At 42.9% G+C, this 20447-nt stretch overlaps 1 protein-coding gene across 9 annotated transcripts in view; it reads left to right on the top strand.

Moving 5' to 3' along the window:
* The window catches only part of MAPK10 (mitogen-activated protein kinase 10), a 510659-nt gene that overhangs the window by 348968 nt on the left and 141244 nt on the right, over nt 1-20447 (top strand). Inside the window, exon 1 of one of the 9 annotated variants that reach the window (XM_059722261.1) lies at nt 3722-3817. The exons of the other annotated variants lie outside the window; for them this stretch is intronic. Within the exon in view, the coding sequence (XP_059578244.1) occupies nt 3804-3817 (14 nt within the window). The 5' untranslated portion in view covers nt 3722-3803. Of the gene's footprint in view, nt 1-3721; nt 3818-20447 lie in introns of those variants that run through there. 9 annotated transcript variants of the gene reach the window in all.

Raw genomic sequence — 20447 nt, 5'->3', positions numbered from 1 at the left:
TATGCAGCATATAGTTATACTGATTTTTTTTTGTTTGTTTTTTGGGTTTTTTTAAGTATATGATTTGTTTTTTGTTTTTTTTTTCTGGTTTCAAGTTGGCAATGCCTCCCTCTCCCAAAATAGTACTTCCAGGACAAGGGGAGGGTCTTCTGGTGGCAAAGATCAGGAGTTAGGGAGCAGGAGTTCTGGTTCCAAGGTGGTAGCCAGGGTGCAGGGTACCTGTCAAAGGGCAGGGTTACTCTTGTGGCCCTTGACAGCTCACCAAAACTCATTAAGTGGCCCTCCAGCCAAAATGATTGCTCACAGCTGTTGTAGAATGTTGAAAAATAGCTCTCATTTCAAGCAAAAGGTCTTATGTTACCTATGGGCCAGAACCCCATCTGCTTCATGAATGTAAATCCAAGTTTTTCCCCTGGCTTCAATAGACTTATTCAAGATTTACATTTGTGAGATCAGAATCATTTCCTTGCAAACTGCTGCATAACTTGACAGTTGTATATAGATAGCTACTATTGTTATGGCAGTAATAGTAGTAGTAACAACAACAACATTATAAATTATATACTATAATAAGCATAAAAAATAATAATAGATTATTCTAATTCTTCATCTTTTTTTTAATTTACTTTGTTTAACATTTTGTATAGTTCATACTATAGCTCATGTTGTACAGCTCATCCTATTTCACAGATCCCTAGCCCCTGAATTTTATGGGTAGGCCCAGATCATGGGAGGTGTCAGTTATAATTTAACAAACTTATCTCTATGAATCTTAAGAATGATGTAGCTCCCTGGAAACCTAGAGCTGTGGTTTGATTCACCAGTTTATCAGTTGCCTTCCCCTTATTGAAGTCAATATTTTATACTAGCTGCAAATCTGCCTCTAAGTTCTGAACTGGAAAACTAGGCCAGCAACAAAGAACATTGCTTAAAAGAACATTTATAACTTTCTTCCTGTAAAGTGAAGGTGACCCAGTGGGACTCTCCAGGTCTGAATTTTTTTCCCAAGAGTAGTGAACATAACGGGTGAGATAAATATACCTCTGCATTCTGGTAAATTAAAATACAGCCATTTATATATTGTGTCTAATTATGAAAGTCTAATTGAAACTCATTGAGAGACAGCAGCCTGTTCACTTCATTTTTGGGGTGGTTAACTAGACGAATATTGTTTTGGCTGAAACCTCCATGATAAGTTAAAACAATACAAAAAAAAGTCATTTTATGCTATTTTCTGCAGCATAGGTTCGTGTCACTCTTAGAAGAGGTTTGGCATCTTTCCAGACAGGCCAGTCTTATATTTGGGAATGACTAATATGGTGCAGGTAGAATAAGAAAGTAATGTTTTAGACTGCATGTAAATCTACATCAATGAACCCCTTGGTTTTGTGGAGCCATTAGGGTTAAGGAGCCTACCCACACAGATTCGTTTGCTAACTAGGGACCTTGGTAAATGTATTATGTATCATAACAATTGTGTAGATGTTTTTCTGTGTTTGATTTATTTGGTTTGGGGGGTGTCATTTCTTCCTTGGGGCAGAATTGTACATGGTAGTTAATTTGGCCCAGAAAGAAGTTTGTTATTTTTACTCTGAAGGGAGATGTTCTCATTCCCTTTCTATTTTCAACAAAATCAAGGTGAAAACTGAATGATGAAATCACCAACATGACTTTTTCAATTGGCCTCTCTGTTGATGAGAAATTGTTTCAGTAGCTTTAGTTCCATGACAATGGATATCCAGGGGTCAAAAAACCGTGGGGAAAAAATGGAGCAGTGCGCTCTCAGGCAGCATGCCCTTGAAGCACAGAGAACTCCAGACTGTGTGGTATGTGGCACTGCAAATGTCTGCATACCGCACAACTGCACTTCTCTGGATGCTCCCAGGGAGTATATTCTGGTCTCTGCCTGTGCTGTGAAGCACCCCTAAAACCAGCATAACAGGTCATCTGTGGATTCCCTTTGAGTACGAGAAGACCAGATCGGCATGCAGAAGTAAAAGTAGCTACTAAAACACCACCGCAAACTTCCAGCATAAAGATTGTTGCAGTACTATCTCCATATCCAGGAAACATTCATTATTGAAATTTCCTTTTGGGTCATAGCCCTGAGGCTATTTTAATTTGTGTTGGGATGGAAAGGCCCCAGTCAATCCTCTGAGGGGAAGAGGGTAGTGATAACTTACAGAACCATTTACTCCATCCCCATCCAGCCCAGCAGCTTAGCTAGACAAGATGACCTTATACCATCTGTTTAGTTCAGAACCTTGCAAGCATCATGGAGTAACCTGTAAGAAGATAAATATTGTGACAGGCTTGGTGCTAAAGTTAAGATTTGAAGCAAAGGCAGAATAATTGTTTTCTCAATGTTTATCTTGATGGAAAACAATTGGTTGCTAGCAGCAGCTTTCCTTTTAGAGTTTGGTGGCATTTTATCATTCAGTCAGCAAGAAGTATAGCAAGGAAGGTTAGGAAGAAATTTCTCTCTCTCTCCAAGTGACAATTCTTGCTACATTTCAGTCAGAGGAGAACAGTATGGCATTTTTGTGTTTGATTTTGTTTTCATGTTCATTTTTATAGTATGACTCTGAGGCGGGTGTGCAAAATAGTAGCTGTTTGTTCTGCTTCCCTAAATCTTGTAGAATGGAGAAATCAAAGCTATCTGAATTGTTGCTGTAATCCTAAATATTTGTTATTGGGCCAGTCTGGGAGTACCAGGAACTAGACAGTGCCAACCCTATTTGCAGCTTTCTACTGCATTTTCTAGATGTATCTGCAAATTGTTGATAAACAAAAAATAAATAAATGGAGCTTTAGTTTGTTGAAGCCTCAAGCAATCTTTAGCCTACTGAGGGACTTCCCAGATGTATGTTAGGGAAAGAACATGGAGGTTAGTTGGGGTTGCAAAAATGGGTGAAAGCAGTTTCGGCTAGAACACAAAGAAGAAGAAAAAAAAGAATACACCTCAGTTTGTTTCTCCAGGGCCTCGTTGAATTTGCAGGGTTTCCAGTTAGCAAAGCGACCTTTTTGCTAACAAATTGTATATTAAATCAGTGAGAGACAATCAGCAGACAACCAGGAATTGCAGTGTTTATGGTTTTTCTCCAAAAATTATTCTACACTAAACTATTTAATCCTTGAAAAGGACCACTGTATATATTTTAGTGGTAGGCGTGAGATGAAAGGATGAGGCATATCCTACATACTATACATCTTTACTGTATTATAATAACTAGATTCTTAAAAATTGCATCACTGTGTTGCAAACTGACTGAAGTGACTGGCTGAGTGCCTTTCTATTCTGGAGATCCTGGAGGTAGCATGAGGATAGCTGAGTAGTTTCTATACTGCCCCTTCTTTGAAAGGATATGGATCTGGTGTCACTACACAAAGCTGATCTGTGGCTATCAGAATGGGGTTATTGTCAGCTAGTACAGGAGAGTGTCTGAAAACACAGAATGATGCCCACAAACCACAGATAAAGGATCCAGAAATCTGCCTTGGCCTTCTACCCTGTCACAGAGCACCTAGGTGCCCTGCTCCTAAGAAGTAAAAGACTGCTAGGGAAGGAGCCCTAGCAGTGAGTAAAGAGCACAGTTGTTGGTTACCAGGGGCAACTGGAGCCAGCAAGCGACCCACACCTGCCAGCAGTCAGCTGATTGAAAGAGGCAGGGCCTGGCTCCCTTATCAACCCTAGGGGCTGAGGCCAGAGGCAGTTCTCTGCCAGCAGCCAAGGAGGAAGGAGCTCTCTTTTATGGAAGAAAGGAAAAGCCAGATGCAGGAGCAGCATCTGACACTGCCGCAAGATGGAGAATCCCCGGTAGGCTTGAACATGGTTATAGTCGGGCGACTTCAGTTTATGTTATAGCTAAGAGGCTTGCTTTTGTGTTGCTGTTTGTCACTGGTGGTTTGGGTGAGGCTACTAGGGGTTGGAGGAGGCCTCACAGGGGACCCACAGCACTGTGGGAACCCCAGCACCAGCAAGGGCGCAGCATTTGGGGTGCACAGACCCCAGTCTCAGAGAGGGCGGCATTACTGAGAAGGCCCCAGAGAAGGGGGGCAACATTATGGAGGAGCCCCAGAGAAGGGGGAAGCATCTTTGAGAAGGCCCAGAGAAGAGGGTGGCATTACTGAGAAGGCCCCGGAGAAGGGGGCAGTGCTTTGGGAAGTGCCAGAGAGAGGATGCAGAGGGAGACAGGGCTGCGGAGAGCCCGAGGGCCAGAGAGAGGGCATGGAGAGAGACAGGGCTGCGGAGAGCCCGAGGGCCAGAGAGAGGGCATGGAGAGAGACAGGGCTGTGGAGAGCCCGAGCACCAGAGAGAGGGTGTAGACCTGGACTGAACAACATCTATTCCAGCTGCAAGGCTTGAGGCAGGGTAAAGGGGTGGTTGGAGCCACGCATAGCCCATAAGGCTAGGGTGCCCCTGAAGCACCCATTGTAGAGCGGGACCCACAAGGAGTCCAGGAAACTACGGGGTCTGAGTAACCAGAGAGAAGTGACCAAAAGGTCGTAAAAGGCAGCCTCCCAAATATATGGTGTCATCAAAGACGTGGTGGGCGAGAATTTGAGGGTGCCCTTGGGCCAACTTGGCACGGGAAGGGGGCCTTGAGGAGATCATGGCCTTCCTGTAGGACCCCACTGTGACAAAGTGGTGCATTGGCCAGGAAAGTAAGACCGTGCACAGGGAAGGAACCCATGTCCCTGAGAAGGGGGAACAAACCTTAGGGCTAGAACAGATATAAAGAAAGGCAAGGCAGTGAGACTGGAGCTTAAGAAGACAAGCCCAGATCAGAGACGAGACTGCCGTTAGAGATTGTAGAAGGGAAGATGTTGGGTCTGGCCTAGGACAAAAGTAGAACCATGGAAGGCATAGAGGATATAGAGAGCCTGAAACAAGAGAATTTTGCCTGGTTATTACAGGTAGATGAATTAGAGGAAAAAATTGCACGGCTGGAGTGGGAGCTAGAGGTAGCCCAATCCCAGAGAGAGCAAGCTGAGGCAAAGGCCGCTGGGTTAGAACAGCAGGTACAGGCAGGGAAAAAGGAAGGAGGCTCTATAGAAATTAGGCACTTGATTGCAGCAGAGGCAGAGAAGACTCGTACGCTGGAATGGCTCATGGCAGACAAGGCGAAAAAGAGCAGACAGAGGGAAGAGAAACTGCAAAAGATGCAGAGGGAGATGGCAGCATGGAGGGCAAGGTCTACTGAAACCTACACAACCCAGGCAGGGGAACAGAAGGAGATGCAACAGAGGTTGGAGGTGTCAAGAAGCCTAATTAGTGTCCTACAGAAAGAAGTCTGCAGCCAGGAGGGCCGCATAGAGGAATTCCACGACGAGTTGGAAGACTGGCAGCAGAAGTGCATTTGTGCAGAACACCTAGCACAGGAGCTGCAGGACAAACTGCTTGAAAGCCATGCTTAAGCAAAAGAAACTGGCAAGGCGGTCACACAGGAGATGGAAAAGGTAAAAGCTAACATGGCAAAGTACGAGGCACTGCACCATCAAAAATTGTTCCTTGAAAAGGAGTTAGAGGCCGGGGTGAGAGAGAATGAGGGGTTACGGTCCCAGTTACAGAGTGTGGAGGTGGGAAAAGACCACCTGGAAGAACAGGTACGGTCCCTTAAAACACTCCTAGAAGCCAGCTCGGCTAGAGAGGCAGTGACTAATGCAGAGAGGAAGCAGTCACAGCTTCAAAGGCTAACCTTAAGGCAGCAGATTCAGGCATTAGAGGCAGAAAATAAAATGCTACAGGCAGCAAGCAGTCAGATGGCTACAAAAGGCCAAGATTCTGGGGAGTCGGAGGTGCCAGAGGTAACAAGTACAGCAACCCAGACAGAAGTAGAACCAGGGGCTCCAGTGGTGGAGTTGGTCGAAGCAATGCAAGAGAGGCTGGAGATGCTGAGAGCCCAACTGGCAGAATGTGTGACCACGGCTAAGTCTAAATGCCTAGAGCAACACCAGGAATGGGAAGTAGTGAAAAGGTCCCCGAGGGAAGTAGAGACGCAACTAACAACCATGCAGCTAGTGGGTCGGAAGCCTCCGGAACAAATGAACTTCCCTGGAGACCAAGGACCAGAGGATCCAAAAGAGGAGACCGAGTCAGGGCAATCGGGGAGAAGCAACCCAGAGAAGGGATCGGTAGGGGCGAAGACTACAGCCCTACAAGAAGAGGTCCTACCAGCCCTCCTGGAATGCTGGAATAGGAGATGGGATCAATGGGTGAAGCTTCATGCAGGGGAGATGAGCCGTCTAAGACATCAGCTGGGCGAGCTCTGTAAACCTCGAGCCAAGGGAGGAATTACAGTACCCAGGCAGAGGCAGTTAGGGGAAGGATACACGATAGCTGCAGGGACAGCAGGGAAAGGTGAGCAGGCTAGCCCAAGGAGCGAGACTTGTCAGTAGGTTAGCCATGGCTGTACACAGGTGACACAAGGCCTGAGACGAAAGGAGTCAGAGACAAGTCCCAGGAAAAAGAGGTCAGTGAGACCCAGAAAAGAAAGGCAGGCCCAGGAGTCAGAGATACAGAGGAGGGAACGACCACCCAAAGAGCGACCAAAGCCTGAGAGAAGACCACAAGTATATGTAAATAACATCCCAAGACAGGTCCGGTGGTGGACGTTAAGGAAACTCATTGAAGCGAGAGTGGGAGGTGTAGCCTGTGTAAAGTTCTATAAAGGGCTGAGAGGAAGACCCACCGGCCAGGGGAAGGTAGAGTTTTGGAGGGAAGAATATGCCCAGAAGGCATTGGAGAGACAGTTGGAGATTTGGGGAAGGCTTCAGGGGCTTCAGAGAGCCATAGGAAAGCAAGACACCACACAACCTGCACGGAGAAAGAGACCAGGGTATGCAGGGGTGGAAGATAGACAAGCCAGAAGTGAGAGGGAGAAGAAACCCCAAAAGGTAGATGGGAGCTCAACCGACAGGGACTGCAACCTACCAAGGTCGGCTAGTGTGGGGGGACTGCCCGCAGCGGGGCAACTCCCGTAAAATCCCACATGGTGCGCCTTGGGTAACAGGCGAGTAGGAGGTGCCTTAAAACCTCCACCTCTATGCCTTTGAAGTGTTGGTGAGCCAAAACATGAACTTAAACAGACCAAGAAGAAGGAGGCCAGAGGTACAAGAATGAAGACCCGCCTCGGTGAGTCGGGATCTTAAGGGGGGAGGTGTGTTTCAGAGCACCTAGGTGCCCTGCTTCTAAGATGGAAAAGACTGCTAGGGAAGGAGCCCTAGCAGTGAGTAAAGAGCACAGCTGTTGGTTACCAGGGGGAAACAAGCCAGCAAGCGACCCACACCTTCCAGTGGTCAGCTGATTGAAAGGGGCAGGGCCTGGCTCCCTTATCAACCCTAGGGGCTGAGGCCAGAGGCAGTTCTCTGCCAGCAGCCAAGGAGGAAGGAGCTCTCTGTTATGGAAGAGAGGAGAAGTGTCTGACACTGCCACAAGATGGAGAATCCCCAGTAGGCTTGAACCTGGCTATAGCCAGGCGACTTCAGTTTATGTTATAGCTAAGTGGCTTGCGTTTGTGTTGCTGTTTGTCACCGGTGGTTTGGGTGAGGCTACTAGGGGTTGGAGGAGGCCTCACAGGGGACCCACAGCACTGTGGGAACCCCAGTGCCAGCAAGGGCGCAGCATTTGGGGTGCACAGACCCCAGCCCCGGAGAGAGGGCGGCATTACTGAGAAGGCCCCAGAGAAAGCGGGCAGCATTACAGAGGAGCCCCAGAGAAGGGGGCAGCATCTTTGAGAAGGCCCAGAGAAGAGGGTGGCATTACTGAGAAGGGGGCAGTGCTTTGAGAAGTGCCAGAGAGAGGGTGCGGAGAGAGACAGGGCCACGGGGAGCCTGAGGGCCAGCGAGAGGTCATGGAGAGAGACAGGGCCGCGGAGAGCCCGAGCGCTGGAGAGAGGGTGTAGACTTGGACCAAACAATGTCTATTCCAGCTGCGAGGCTTGGGGCATGGTAAAGGGGTGGTTGGAGCCACACATAGCCCATAAGGCTAGGGTGCCCCTGAAGCGCCCATTGTAGAGTGGGACCCACAAGGGGTCCAGGAAACCACGGGGTCCGAGTAACCAGCAAGAAGTGACCAAGAGGGTGTAAAAGGCAGCCTCCCAAATATATGGTGTCATGAAAGACGTGGCAGGCGAGAATATGAGGGTGCCCTTGGGCCAACTTGGCATGGGAAGGGAGCCTTGAGGAGATCATGTCCCCCCTGTAGGACCCCACTGTGACATACCCCCTCCCCCACCCCCTGTGTAGATTTTTGCTAAGCTCAATTCAGCCATTCTAGAGCCTTTGTATCTACAAACATATGTTCATGTGTTAGAATATGTATTAGATTATACACACACATGTACACACATACACATGTGTAGATCATACATAAACCATAGATTATATATGGTTTCTGACTGTTACAATGTTAATAGAAATAATAATAGTTTTTTCCATTTTTGTGAAACATTGAAAATTAGAGATGAATAATGCAGGGTAAACAGTAAATATTATTATTTTGTTATATGGCCTAATTATAGAACTGAGGAAATTATAGTACAAGACTTTCAGATCCTCCTAGGTTAGGCCTTAAGTAATTATTTATTGTTATAAATAGCATTTATAATAATATGTATTTTATTGCTCTGTCTAAGCAACTTCTACTGTGCCGTTCTGGTATGCTGTTCTAACCCACAAGAGACCCGCTTACCTTTAGGCTAGGAACAGAAATTACACATAAAGTGGTATAAGTGATTGGAAACTGGTTGAAATCTGTAACACAACAGAAGTTTGGGGCACATAAACTGCTTTTAAAATGGCTAAAACCAGTTTAAATTAAACCTGGAGGGATATAGTGTCAGATTTAACTGATTTAAGTTAAATCGGCTTATTGAACTTCTGTCCCAGATCCCCCCCCCCCCCCCGATTCCAGTTAACTCACAGTCCTCCGCAATCCCTTGTTTGCAAGCCTCCTCTTGCAGAGTGGGCGGGTTTGTCCTTGGGCGAAGCTCCAGCCAAACAGGGAGGTGTGCTCTAGCATCCCCCTCCTCTCCCCCAGCTTCTGGCCTGGGCCACTGAAGGCATGTGGTATTTTTGGAATCAAAAGTGAATTTCTGTTCACTTGCTAATTGGTTCAACCTGCACATCTTAGACCAACCTGCATGAATTGAATCAATTTGGCCTTGAGCTTTTTGACTATCTGTACTTAGTGTTCAGCCTGGCAATTGGAAAGCTTGAAGGATAGGAGACATTTCCAATATGATTAAACTGTAAAATGTATTTGAAAATAAAGTTTTCTATGCCAATGGCCATTAAAAATTCATGTTGAATACATTTCACAGTTTGTTTTTTTTTTGTTTGTTTTTTTCATGCAAGGAAGGCCTGCCTAACTGGATAGTTCAAACAGTGAGGCTGCACAAAATGGGCAGGGTCCTCCTTCAAAGAACATAAAAATATGGTAACAAGATTATATTGTATGTATATGTCACAGATGAAAAGGCAATAATGACATCCCAATGTAACCCTTTAGGTAGTCTATGGGCTCAGATTCTTTGAGGAGTAAGCAGTGTAAATGTAAATGATAACCCTGACAGCATTTGGATCAGATTCAGCTGAATGACCTGTAAAACTACATGTAGCCTAATATATCCCTCTTTGCTACTTATCTGAGTGGAGGACACTCAGGAGAACAAGTTAGCTTAACTGAAGTTGAGAGAAACTCCTTTTCAGATGAATTTTCCTTGGGCATATCTGGGATCTGTTTCAGAGAGATGGTAGCATATCAATAATTAAAATGAATATGAAGAAAGCTTCCCCACCTTTCATATTTCACTTATTTTAAACGCCTCAACCAAATGCAAGCCAGCAAACACCCAAGGCCTACTTTAAAAACCTTACTTAAAGTAGCTTTCCTATCTGAAACACACAAAGAATTGGGACCCCAGGGGGATATACATATTTGGAGGATGGGAAAGAATGGCTGCTTGCAGATATTTAACAAACAAAAAGCAAACAAAAAAACAAACAGACTTTACTGTAAGAAGCAGCGTGTTACTTTGATCCGGCTCTGCAGTGTCTGTATGGATTAGATGCTTCAGCAGGGCTTTTTGGAGCTTTTACCTAAAGCTGAGTCAATCAGCTATTAGATAAAAGCCCCACTAAAATGCCCTGATCTATACAGACATAGGGTGAGCCAGGCCCAACTAAGCTGCTGAGTCTTCTGGACACGCGCTGGGCTCACTACAGGAAAGCGCCTAGTTGAAAGTAAAGTGCCATTTTGTTTTGTTTTGTTTTTTAACTTCTGCAAGCAGCCCATGTGTCTTTAGTCAAGGAAGGATACTGTTGTGAGCCACCACTTAGTGATGTAAGAAAAAAATCAAAAATCAAAAAGAGGGATTAAGATAATCTTTAGGACCACATACGTTGAGTTTTTGGTTTTTTTTCCATTGCTAGTTCTTACAATAACTGAATGCAAATGTTGGACTTCCACAATGTGAACTGGAGAGGATATTTTACCATTTTCAAGGGATATCAAACTGTCGTGGAGAACACACGCAGCAAACTTTTGGGTCAGGTCAGCAGAAGCTTCATTTGGATAGAGCTACAGCTGTAGGAGGGGCCCAAAGTGACATGGATTCACCATGCACTTGGAGGGGGCTTCCTCCCTAAACGTTAGAGCAAAGGGCTTATATACCTTTTTAACAGCCACTTACAATTCACGTGAACGTATAGTGAAATTTTTAGAAACCTAGCTGCAGTAACAGTTACAAAAACATTATTTTCATTTCTTTATTATAAAACACTCTTTTCTTGCTGTCTCAGTAACCGCTGATTACCACAAGGCCAGACGTTCTTCCTCTTTTCCTAGCCCACACTTTTACACAATGCCTTTTGTTTTATCTTTACAACCTTTTTTTGATCAAAGTTTAAGGCTTTTGCTTTTATTTATACCACAAAACAGTGCCTAAAATTGTTCCTATTTTCACAAAAATACCTTTGAAGGTAAACCCTCCTCCATGTACATACACAAATTTCATTGTTTGCATAAATGCACTAGTTAGACATCTCATTTCCCAAAGTCCAAATGTAACTGCAATTTCCTGAAAAAGTTGGCCCCCCCTTTTTTTTTTACACACATGTAAAACTTGTGTGCATTGAATTGTGGGTTCCATTTTATGACACTGCTTTATAAATGTGGCCCCAGTCTTTAAATATTGCAGTGCAAAATAGAGCTGAAAACACCTACATGTATCTTCTCTTCCCAAGCTGCTGCCTTGCCTATCATTGCCTATTAATAACAATTCATATTTAAGCCATAAAGTCACCCCGGTGCAAATAAACTCCACAACATAAAATTGGACAGAGTTTTTAACTTCCATTCAGAGATGAGGACAACAAGCCCAGATTTCAGCACTTATGTCCCCTCTCACCACTTCCCATCTCACGTAGCTTATGGTGTCAATGGTACATTACATATTTGGCAGATGAAGATATTTTTACTCATTGTGGCATTCCTTACAGGCCAATACAGGTTGACCTGCCCACATTTAAAATGTCTTGGAGCTACAGCTTAGCTTAACCTCTGTATTTGTCATCTCCATCTTTTACAATGAAGTGAAATTCTATTACTGCCTTGGTGTTTTGAAGAGGCGCAGAAAAACCCTCACTGGAGAGCTTTACTACTGTGCTGTGACAATCGCAATCAGCCATGCAGGGGACTGATATTGACATCATGTGCAGCAGGTTTTTTCTGTTTGTCTCCAACACTGCCCATTAGAGATAATGGGCTTTGTTTCTCCATCTATTTCCAACTTACACACTGCAGTTTCACCCAGCAATCACTGCTCTGATGAGGAAGCACAGGGGAAGTCTGGATGTTGATTTACTTATTTTTCAAAGCAGCCACAGTGATAGCAAAACGCAACTGATGACTGTGATGAGGAGGTGGGTTGACTGCATTGCCTAATCCATCTGTTGCCAGTTGATTGCAAGAAGTGGTGAGCTGACTGAAACTCAAATGAAGAGTGGGATCCTTGTGAGGCAACTGGAGTAATAGACTAGGCACCTGTTATAGAATATATTTGGTAACTATGAAAAAGTCAACTTTGAAAGGTATTTGAGATACTGCAGTAGTTCCTTGAGTTTATGAGGAGAAATAACTGAGCTAAGCTTGATACCACCCTGTGGCAGTTGTTGGTAAGTGATAAACTTGATAATGATTATTACTTAATCCATATAAACATAGAAAAAGATGTCAGCACCTAACTTGCTCTATTTGGAAAGCAGTTCACATGTGGTATAATCTAGCTAAATCTCTAAATCAGATCCCTGCTCCAGAGGAAAGTGGAGAAAAAGCAAGGTCCTTGCCAAAAAAACCAGTGGAAATGGGAAAGATTCCTTCTTGCACACAGCTGAAGCTTTCCTGGAGGTTCCTTAGACGCGAATGTAACTGCAAGCAAAGTAGTAAATATTCATTGACTCCAGTTGGCTTTGGATCATACCCAAGGGAGGTATCAGAATTTTATATAACCATTAGGAGCTCTTTTTTCATGATATTTTCTATTATATGAAACACATTCAAGAAAATCATAAGACTAATTTTTTTCTTAAGATTAAAAGTGCTCTTTTTTAAGATACTGCTTTCTAGATTGAACCCTGTAAAAATGTGTAGCAGCTTGGAACTTACATTTCAACAGCATGAGACTGAAATCAAAGGTCAATAGTTTAGTTATTGGTTAGTTATAAAAAGTCCAGCTGAGGAAAGAATGTGCTTACTGAAGTAGCCTTCCTAAATGAGCAGGCAAGGTTCTTTGAGTGGTATATTTTATTAGACCAACTGAGTATCTGGAAAAAAAAGTTTTAGGCAAGTTTTTGGGCGCAGTCACCCTTCTTTGGGCATAGGGAGTCTCTGCTGGTCTGAGACTCCCTATGCCTAAAGAAGGGTGACTGCACCCGAAAGCTTACCTAAAACTTTTTTTTTTCCAGCTACTCAGTTGGTTTAATAAAATATACCACTCAAAGAACCTTGCCTGCCTATATCCTTAGACCAACACAACTACAACCAAAAACCCAGTTTCCTAAATGAGGATTCCTTCCTGTACTGGGACCTTAATTTGAGAAAATAAATTCTTTTGGATGCAGTTATTTACATGCTTAATGATTCATAAGCCAAATCTGTGAATCTTGCTTAAGCGAGATTTTTTTGGATCCCAAAAGGCAGAGGGCTTCAGATAATGGATAGTGAGCTTGGAAGAGAAGTTTGAAGTCACAGGACATCCAGAAAAACTTTTAAAAATACTTTGACTGGTGTGTAAATCTGTTGCCTCTCTTCCGTTGAACATCAATGAAGTTTGTTTCACTATGTTATTATAAGTCACATCTGTAAATCTTAAATATTTGTTCTAAGCTGAATTTTGACATTGATCTGGGGTGTTACAATCACCTGGGGTGGTGGGTTTGATTTGGACCAAGAGGCTCAGTCTGTAGACCTCTTTCACAAACAGGAGCAAGATTGATTTGCTGAAGGCACAGGACTGTCAGTCAGAAGGACTGCATTTTGTCCCTGGCCTCAATTTACTGACCTGTAGGGTTTTGGTACTACTTGCAGGGGTTTGGTAAAGCTAATTCCATGTTTGTAAGCATCCTGAAGACTCTGTTTAGGCCTAGTACAAAATCTTTCCATTGATTTCAATAAACTTTGCCTCCGGCCCTAAACGTACTTGTTAGTAAAGTATGTTCAGTTTTCATAATCTCTCCAATCTGTTCTGTGATAATTAAATAAGAAAGGTTATTAATTCATGAGAAAAATGAGAGAGATCTTAAAATTGTTTTTCCTTAGGAAGCTGGGTCTGTTCAAACAGCAACTTGTCTATTAAACCTGAATGCTGTTCTATGCCTTTCAAAAATGAATGCTATAAATGAATCCTTATTCCCAGGTGCATGGCATGATAGACTAACGGGATTTGATAATGCAAACTCATGCATTATCAAATGCATCAAATGTTGGGCATAAGATCATGTCCAACATTCTTGGTAAAGATGCACTTTAGTTCACATGGTTCTTTTCACTTACAATAAAGTTTTTGTCATTTCCTTTTTTGGTTGAAGTACTGAGCAAAGCCTAGATGACCCTATGGGCCAGCATGGTGTAGATTCATTCATTTACATAGTTCACAGCACACATAGTTAAACTGTGTGTGAAATTATGGTTCTTTGTTAGTTGTGGACTTAAGTCAGATACTACTTAAAACAAATGTTATCTCCTTTATATTGGATCATTTGAAGTTATTTACTGTTTAAAAATAACAGTTTTAACACTGACATTTACTTTCCTGAACTATCCATAAACATAATTTATAGGAAAACAGTTTATTTACTGTATTTTCAGTGCATTCAACTGGCAGTGATTTGATTGTAAACTTAGAAGATTTTTTTTACAGCACTTTTCACAATAAAGCCATAGTTTTATCATAAAACTGTGCCTAACTTATGGTTCCTGTTGTAAAAAATACAGCAACTGTATAGATGCTAAAATAAATTCATAGTTCAGCAAGAGTTTCTGTAAGACTGTTTCCTGAAGAAAGTATGTAAATTTAATTTTTCATTGGAAATCTTCACATTTGCTTCCCTGAGAGTTTTCCAGTCCTCAGTGCTCTTTCTCATTCCTGCTCTCTTGAATCACTTGTTTAATATCGTCTATCCTTGTCAACATCCAGAATTTGTCCAAAAAATATGTCTCACTAATACTCCTTTAGGTTTTCCTAGGAAAGGATTTTCAAATAAAAGTTATTTGCATATCATGCCTATATACCACAGAGAGATATTGCACACAGTACTTGCAACTTCATTGTAATAAAACTCATGTGTTGTCTGTTATAAACAAAAGTCTTTCTCTAATGCATTGAAAAAGTATATCTGTGAACTCAGCAAGTAGCCTGAACTGATGCATTGAACAACTGAATGGATTTGACACCTTCCACATAATAGGTAGCAATGACATACTCACAAAACAAAGTTATATTGCACAGCAAGTATTTGTATAAAAAGAGAAGCTTAACCTCACTAATATAAGGTTACTCACAGAAAATGAAAAGGGTCATAGGAACCTAGGAAGAAAATCACAATTTTATCGAGTCTTGCATCCTGCCTCTACTTCTATCTTTCTTCAGGGCTAAGTATAGACAGTCATAAAGCTCCAGGCTGAATTGATTCAATCTTTGCAAGTTAGTCTGCATAGATTGAAAAGATAAGCAAGTGAACAGACATTCACCACTCTTGATTCCAGAAATGCAGCCACATGCCTGCACTGACTCAGGCCAGAAGCCAGAGGTGCTAGAGCATGCCTCCCTGCTTGACTGCAGCAGACAGCTTGGGCCAAGGCTAGCCTACCCACTGTGTGGAGGGCTGGGGGGAGGAGGTTGCAAGCAAGGTGCAAAGCATCCTGGGCTGCATCCTGGGGGACTGAGTTATCTTGAATCTGGAGGGGATCTGGGACAGAAGTTCAATAAACTGATTTAACCTAAATGGGTTAAGTCTGATATTACATTCATCCAGATTTATCTTAAATCAGTTTCGGCCATTTTGAAAGTGGTTTATATGCACTGAACTTCTGTTGTGTTACATATTTGAACTGGTTTCTAATCACTTATACCACTTTATTTCTGTCTCTACTGCAGCTGGAAAAAAATGCAGATATCATCACCAATGGGATGTTGTCATTTTTGCAAACTTTGCCAAAATTTCATTCTGACCCTGGCAATGATTGATTTTATTATGTGACGGGTAAAATTTATTATGTGATTGGAGAATGTTTTTTGAATGACCCATTGAATTATCTAGTGCTTCCACTAGTCCTCTTAATGAAAAGAGTGATAGGTATGCTCAAGATTGGTAATGCTTTGAAGCAAACTACCAAAATCCAATTATTTTAACAACCTAATAAATGGTCAGTAAGAAAGGGTATGTAAATAATGGGGTGTGGTGGGGAGAATTACTAGTGAAAGATTTGTGTTTCAAGTAGATTAGAATATGCTGTATGGTGCTTTAGTGTATTAGTAACTGTTGAATAGAGTCTAATCTGCTCCAGTCTTCGTAAGTATGGTGCCTCAAAATCATAGAACAGTATTGGAAGGGACCTCAGGAGGTCATTTAGTCCAACTCCCAGCTCAAAGCAGGAATGTCCCCAACTAAATCATCCCAGTCAAGGCTTTGTCTAGCTGGGTCTTAAAAACCTCTAAGGATGGAGATTCCACAATCTCTCTGGGTAACCTGTTCCATTGTTTTACTACTCTCCTAGTGAGAATATTCTTCCTAATATCTAACCTAAACTGTCCTGCTGCAACTTGAGACTGTTGCTCCTTTTTCTGTCATCTGCCACCACAGAGCAGTCTAGCTCCATCCTCTTTGGAACCCCCCTTCAGGTAGTTGGAGGCTGATATTAAATCCCATCCCAGTCTTCTCTTCTCTAGATTAAATAAGACCAGTTCCCTCAGCCTCTCTGCAGAAGTCATGTGCCCCAGCTTCTTCACCATTTTTGTTGCCCTCCACTGGACTGTCTTCAATGTGTCCACATCCTTTCTGTAGCGGTGGGGCCCAAAACTGAACACAGTGCTCCAGATGTAGCCTCACCAGTGCTGAATAGAGAGGAATAATCACTTCCACCTGCTGGCAACACTCCTACTAATGTAGCCCAGTATACCATTAGCATTCTTGGCAACAAGGGCACATTCTTGGCTCCATTTTCAGCTTATTGTCCACTGTAACCCCCAAGTCCTTTTCTGCAGAGCTGCTGCCCAGCCAGTCAGCCCCCAGCCTGTACTGCTGCATGGGGTTGTTCGGTCCTAAGTGCAGGACTTTGTACTTGTCCTTTCTAAACCTCATGAGATTCCTTTTGGTCCAAACCTCCAATTTGTCTGGGTCACTCTGAATCCCAGCCCTACTCTCCATCATATCTACTATTTCCCCCAGCCTGGTGTCATCTGAAGACTTGCTGAGGGTTCACTCTATGCCCTCTTCCAGGTCATTGGTGAGGATATTGAACAAAACTGGCCCCAGCACTGACCCCTGGGGCACTCCATTTGATACTGGCTGCCAACTAGAGATTGAGCCATTGATTACTACTCTCTGATCTTGATGCTTCAGACAGTTTTCTATCCATTTTACACTCCATTTGTCCAGCTCATACTTCCTAAGCTTGCCTGCGAGGAAGTTGTGGGAGACAGTATCAAAAGCCTTGCAAAAATCAAGGTATACCACTTCCATTGGTCTCCCCACATCCACAGAGCCAGTCATCTCATCATAGAAGGCACTCAGGTTGGTCAGGGACTGAGGTGAGGCTGACTGGTCTGTAGTTCCCTGGATCCTCCTACTTCCCTTTCTTAAAGGTGGGCTGAAATTCTGGAGTCCATTTTCTCATATTTTCTCATATTTTGTGTGTGGTTGGGCTTAATGCAGGATTACATGGATGATATTCTGTAGCTTATATAATTCAGGAAATTGCACAAGTTTGTCTAGTGGTTCCTTTTGGCTTTAAATTGGCATATCAGGTTTGGCTGGTGACCATGGTGTGTATAGACAAAGGTGTAACAGGATATCTCTGTGCCCTGGGCAGTGACAGTGAGCAGGGTAGTGCTGGCAGCTGTGTTGCTGGATGTGGTGGTGTGCGTCACAGGCCAGCTGGACACTGTGAGTGTATCAATTTAGCCACTTGGCTGTTTGGTTCGGGATCAAGGAGGCAGAGTTGGGAGTAAAATAATGGCAAATTTATTATAGCTTACACACACACACACACACACAACAGTTAACAGAAAGATAAATGCAATAAGCAAATAATGCAATATTAAAGAATGAATGGTAAATAATAACAGATAATAACAACAGATAAATAGATCAATCTGTCACAAGCCAGCTAGGCACTGTGAGGATATCAGCCCCTGGGCTGTTTAACACAAGAAATAGACAGACATGGGTTGGCAATTTATCGATAGTCCCTCAATGCCAGGTGCATGCCAGGTGATTCCAGTGAAGTTAGGTGTCCCCAATCGACACTGTCCGAAGGATTACCTTGATCAGGATCCAATCCTCACTCACACTGGGAGTCCCCAGAATCTATGCTTAGAACAGCAATTTCCATTCTGTTCCCTCCTTCCTGTTGGTCACCTGATGCACGCGCTTTTTATACCTAGTCTTATGCTAATCTGCTGGCCTCGGGGCCATTCACAATCTTGTTTTATAGCTATTACCCTATGGGATTAAAAGGTGTTAAAATTATTATAAAAGGTTACTACCCAAACTTGGGTTTATCCAATAAGCAAATAACAACGCAGCATCTTCAGGTTTGAAATTAACATTACCCCGCCTAAATCCAACCCCTTTAGAACTCTCTGACTATGCTTTTTTTAGATGTCCTTTCCTGGAATGTGCTGGGTAGGCCAGGTGGTTGAATCCAGTTTTTATCATCATCAAGGCTAAATTCTGAGCAAGAAAGAACTATTAGATCAGCTGATTTCACAGCTATAGCTTTGTCTTTGAGATCTAGTCAGTTCCTCAAACAGCTACAAGTTACATTTGCGGGTTAAAAAATACAAGCTTTATATTAGACAAAAGTTCCAAATACCTCTAAGAAGCACATATTTATTGCTTATTAATTTCTTTGGTTGTGGCCATTACAGGCGTGGCCTGCTGCCAGCTGCAGCAGTGGCTATTTTTGCTCCCTCCCTACCAAATGTGGTACCCACGACTGCTGTCCTGTTCACTCTGCATAGTTATGCTACTTTATATCTATACTCATTCATAGACCTGTTACTTCATTTTAATAAGTGACTAGTGTTATTTTTTCTTATTTATATGTAAAGGCCCTAAGATGAATTTGAATATTTTTATTAAGACCATCAAAAATGGTTCTGGGAAGGTAGCAACATACTTTAAACCAACTATTGAGATTCCCACAAGCAGACCAATTGATTTTTAGAGCAGGTGGGAAATAGTTTTTCCATCCCAAAATAAATGTCAAGGCAACCAGACTATTCTATTCTCAAATTGAGATGGAGTCAAAATCTCAACATTTTTGTAAATGGAAAATCAAAGTAAAGTTGCATATCAGGCCAAGTAAACATTCCATCTTAATGATTTTTAAAATTTTTACTTTAAATCTTAGCCTTTCCATCTTCATAATTTATATTTTAACTATAATTTATCCAGTCATTTTCGCCTGAAAATTTTTTTTTTCAATTTTGAATGTATCAAAATAGAACCTTCTTGTTATGTTAACATTTTTTATTTATTTTTGATGGGCAATTAATCAAAACTTGCCCTATCCTGCCAATAATTTCTGCTTTAACAAATCTGGAAAATTTGGGAAAAATTCTGGGGGGGAATTCTAAGAAAAAATCCTGACTGGTTCTAGTACATACACCCTGTAAGATGTAGAGACCTCAACAGTGGTAAATCTTTTTATGGGATGCCCAGGTAGCTGATGATTATTGGTGCATAGACTGGAAGAACTAATAACTAGAGGAGGAAAGGGCACCAAGACACCAACTGCAAGCAGGTACTACTAGTTTTCATTTGCAGCTCTCAGACTCCTAATGAAAGAAAGGAGACTGAATTTGACTGAGATGAGAATGCTCCAATGGATGTGTGGAAGATGAGATGGAGAAATATAGTGGAGAGGGACAAGAGAGAGGAGGAGTTGGAAAAAGAACATGCATATGACCGAAGCCTATAGAGATGCGCAACAGCAGTCCTGTTTAGATGGGACAAGTGAATGGGGAGGAAGAAGACTAAGAAGCTTAGGAGCTCTCACACATTTCTAATGGTTTTGTTACTGAGTTCATAATGTATCTCTTATTTTGTGTAGCCTTTCAATAAGAATCTGTGTGCATGTATTATGGATTTTACTAACAACAAGCAGAAATAAAAATAAACAGAAAAAAGTGGCTACATGCTTTATTCTGCCATTGAAGATATCATCTTGATTATTTAAAGGGGAATCCCCACCCCCAGGAAATTAATAGAAATGGTGCAGAACTTGGGTGGGTCAAGGCTAAAGGAGGGTACACTGCCCTTCAGACCACAGGGGGACTGGAGTGAGAGATTGCTGAAGCCCTAGGCTAGTGGGAGACACCAGGCCAGGAGTGGGTGCAGAAAGGTAAGGGGGAATCTCCCACTGGCCATCGCTGCTTGGATGACCTAGGCGTGGGGGAGCCCCAAAGCCACTCCAACAGGGAACTACCAGAAGCAGCTGCATAGGGTGCTGAGTTCTGCTGGGAACAGGAATGGCAGCAGTGGTAGACAGATTCTTCTTACCAGTTGCTTCTCCCTGCCCACCTCTCCCCATGCTGGCCAGGAATAGACACTGGAATGAGGTACCTATGTGTTGCTGGCACTGCCACCAGCTAAGCCTGGCTCCCCACACAGCTGCTCCCTTCAGTCCATAGCTGGAACAGGGCAGGAGTGGCCCTGGGACA

This window comes from Alligator mississippiensis, chromosome 2 (genome assembly GCF_030867095.1).
Source record: "Alligator mississippiensis isolate rAllMis1 chromosome 2, rAllMis1, whole genome shotgun sequence".
In the NCBI taxonomy this organism is placed as follows: domain Eukaryota; kingdom Metazoa; phylum Chordata; order Crocodylia; family Alligatoridae; genus Alligator; species Alligator mississippiensis.
Note: the sequence above shows the minus strand (reverse complement) of the source record. Positions and strands in the feature narration are given on the sequence as shown.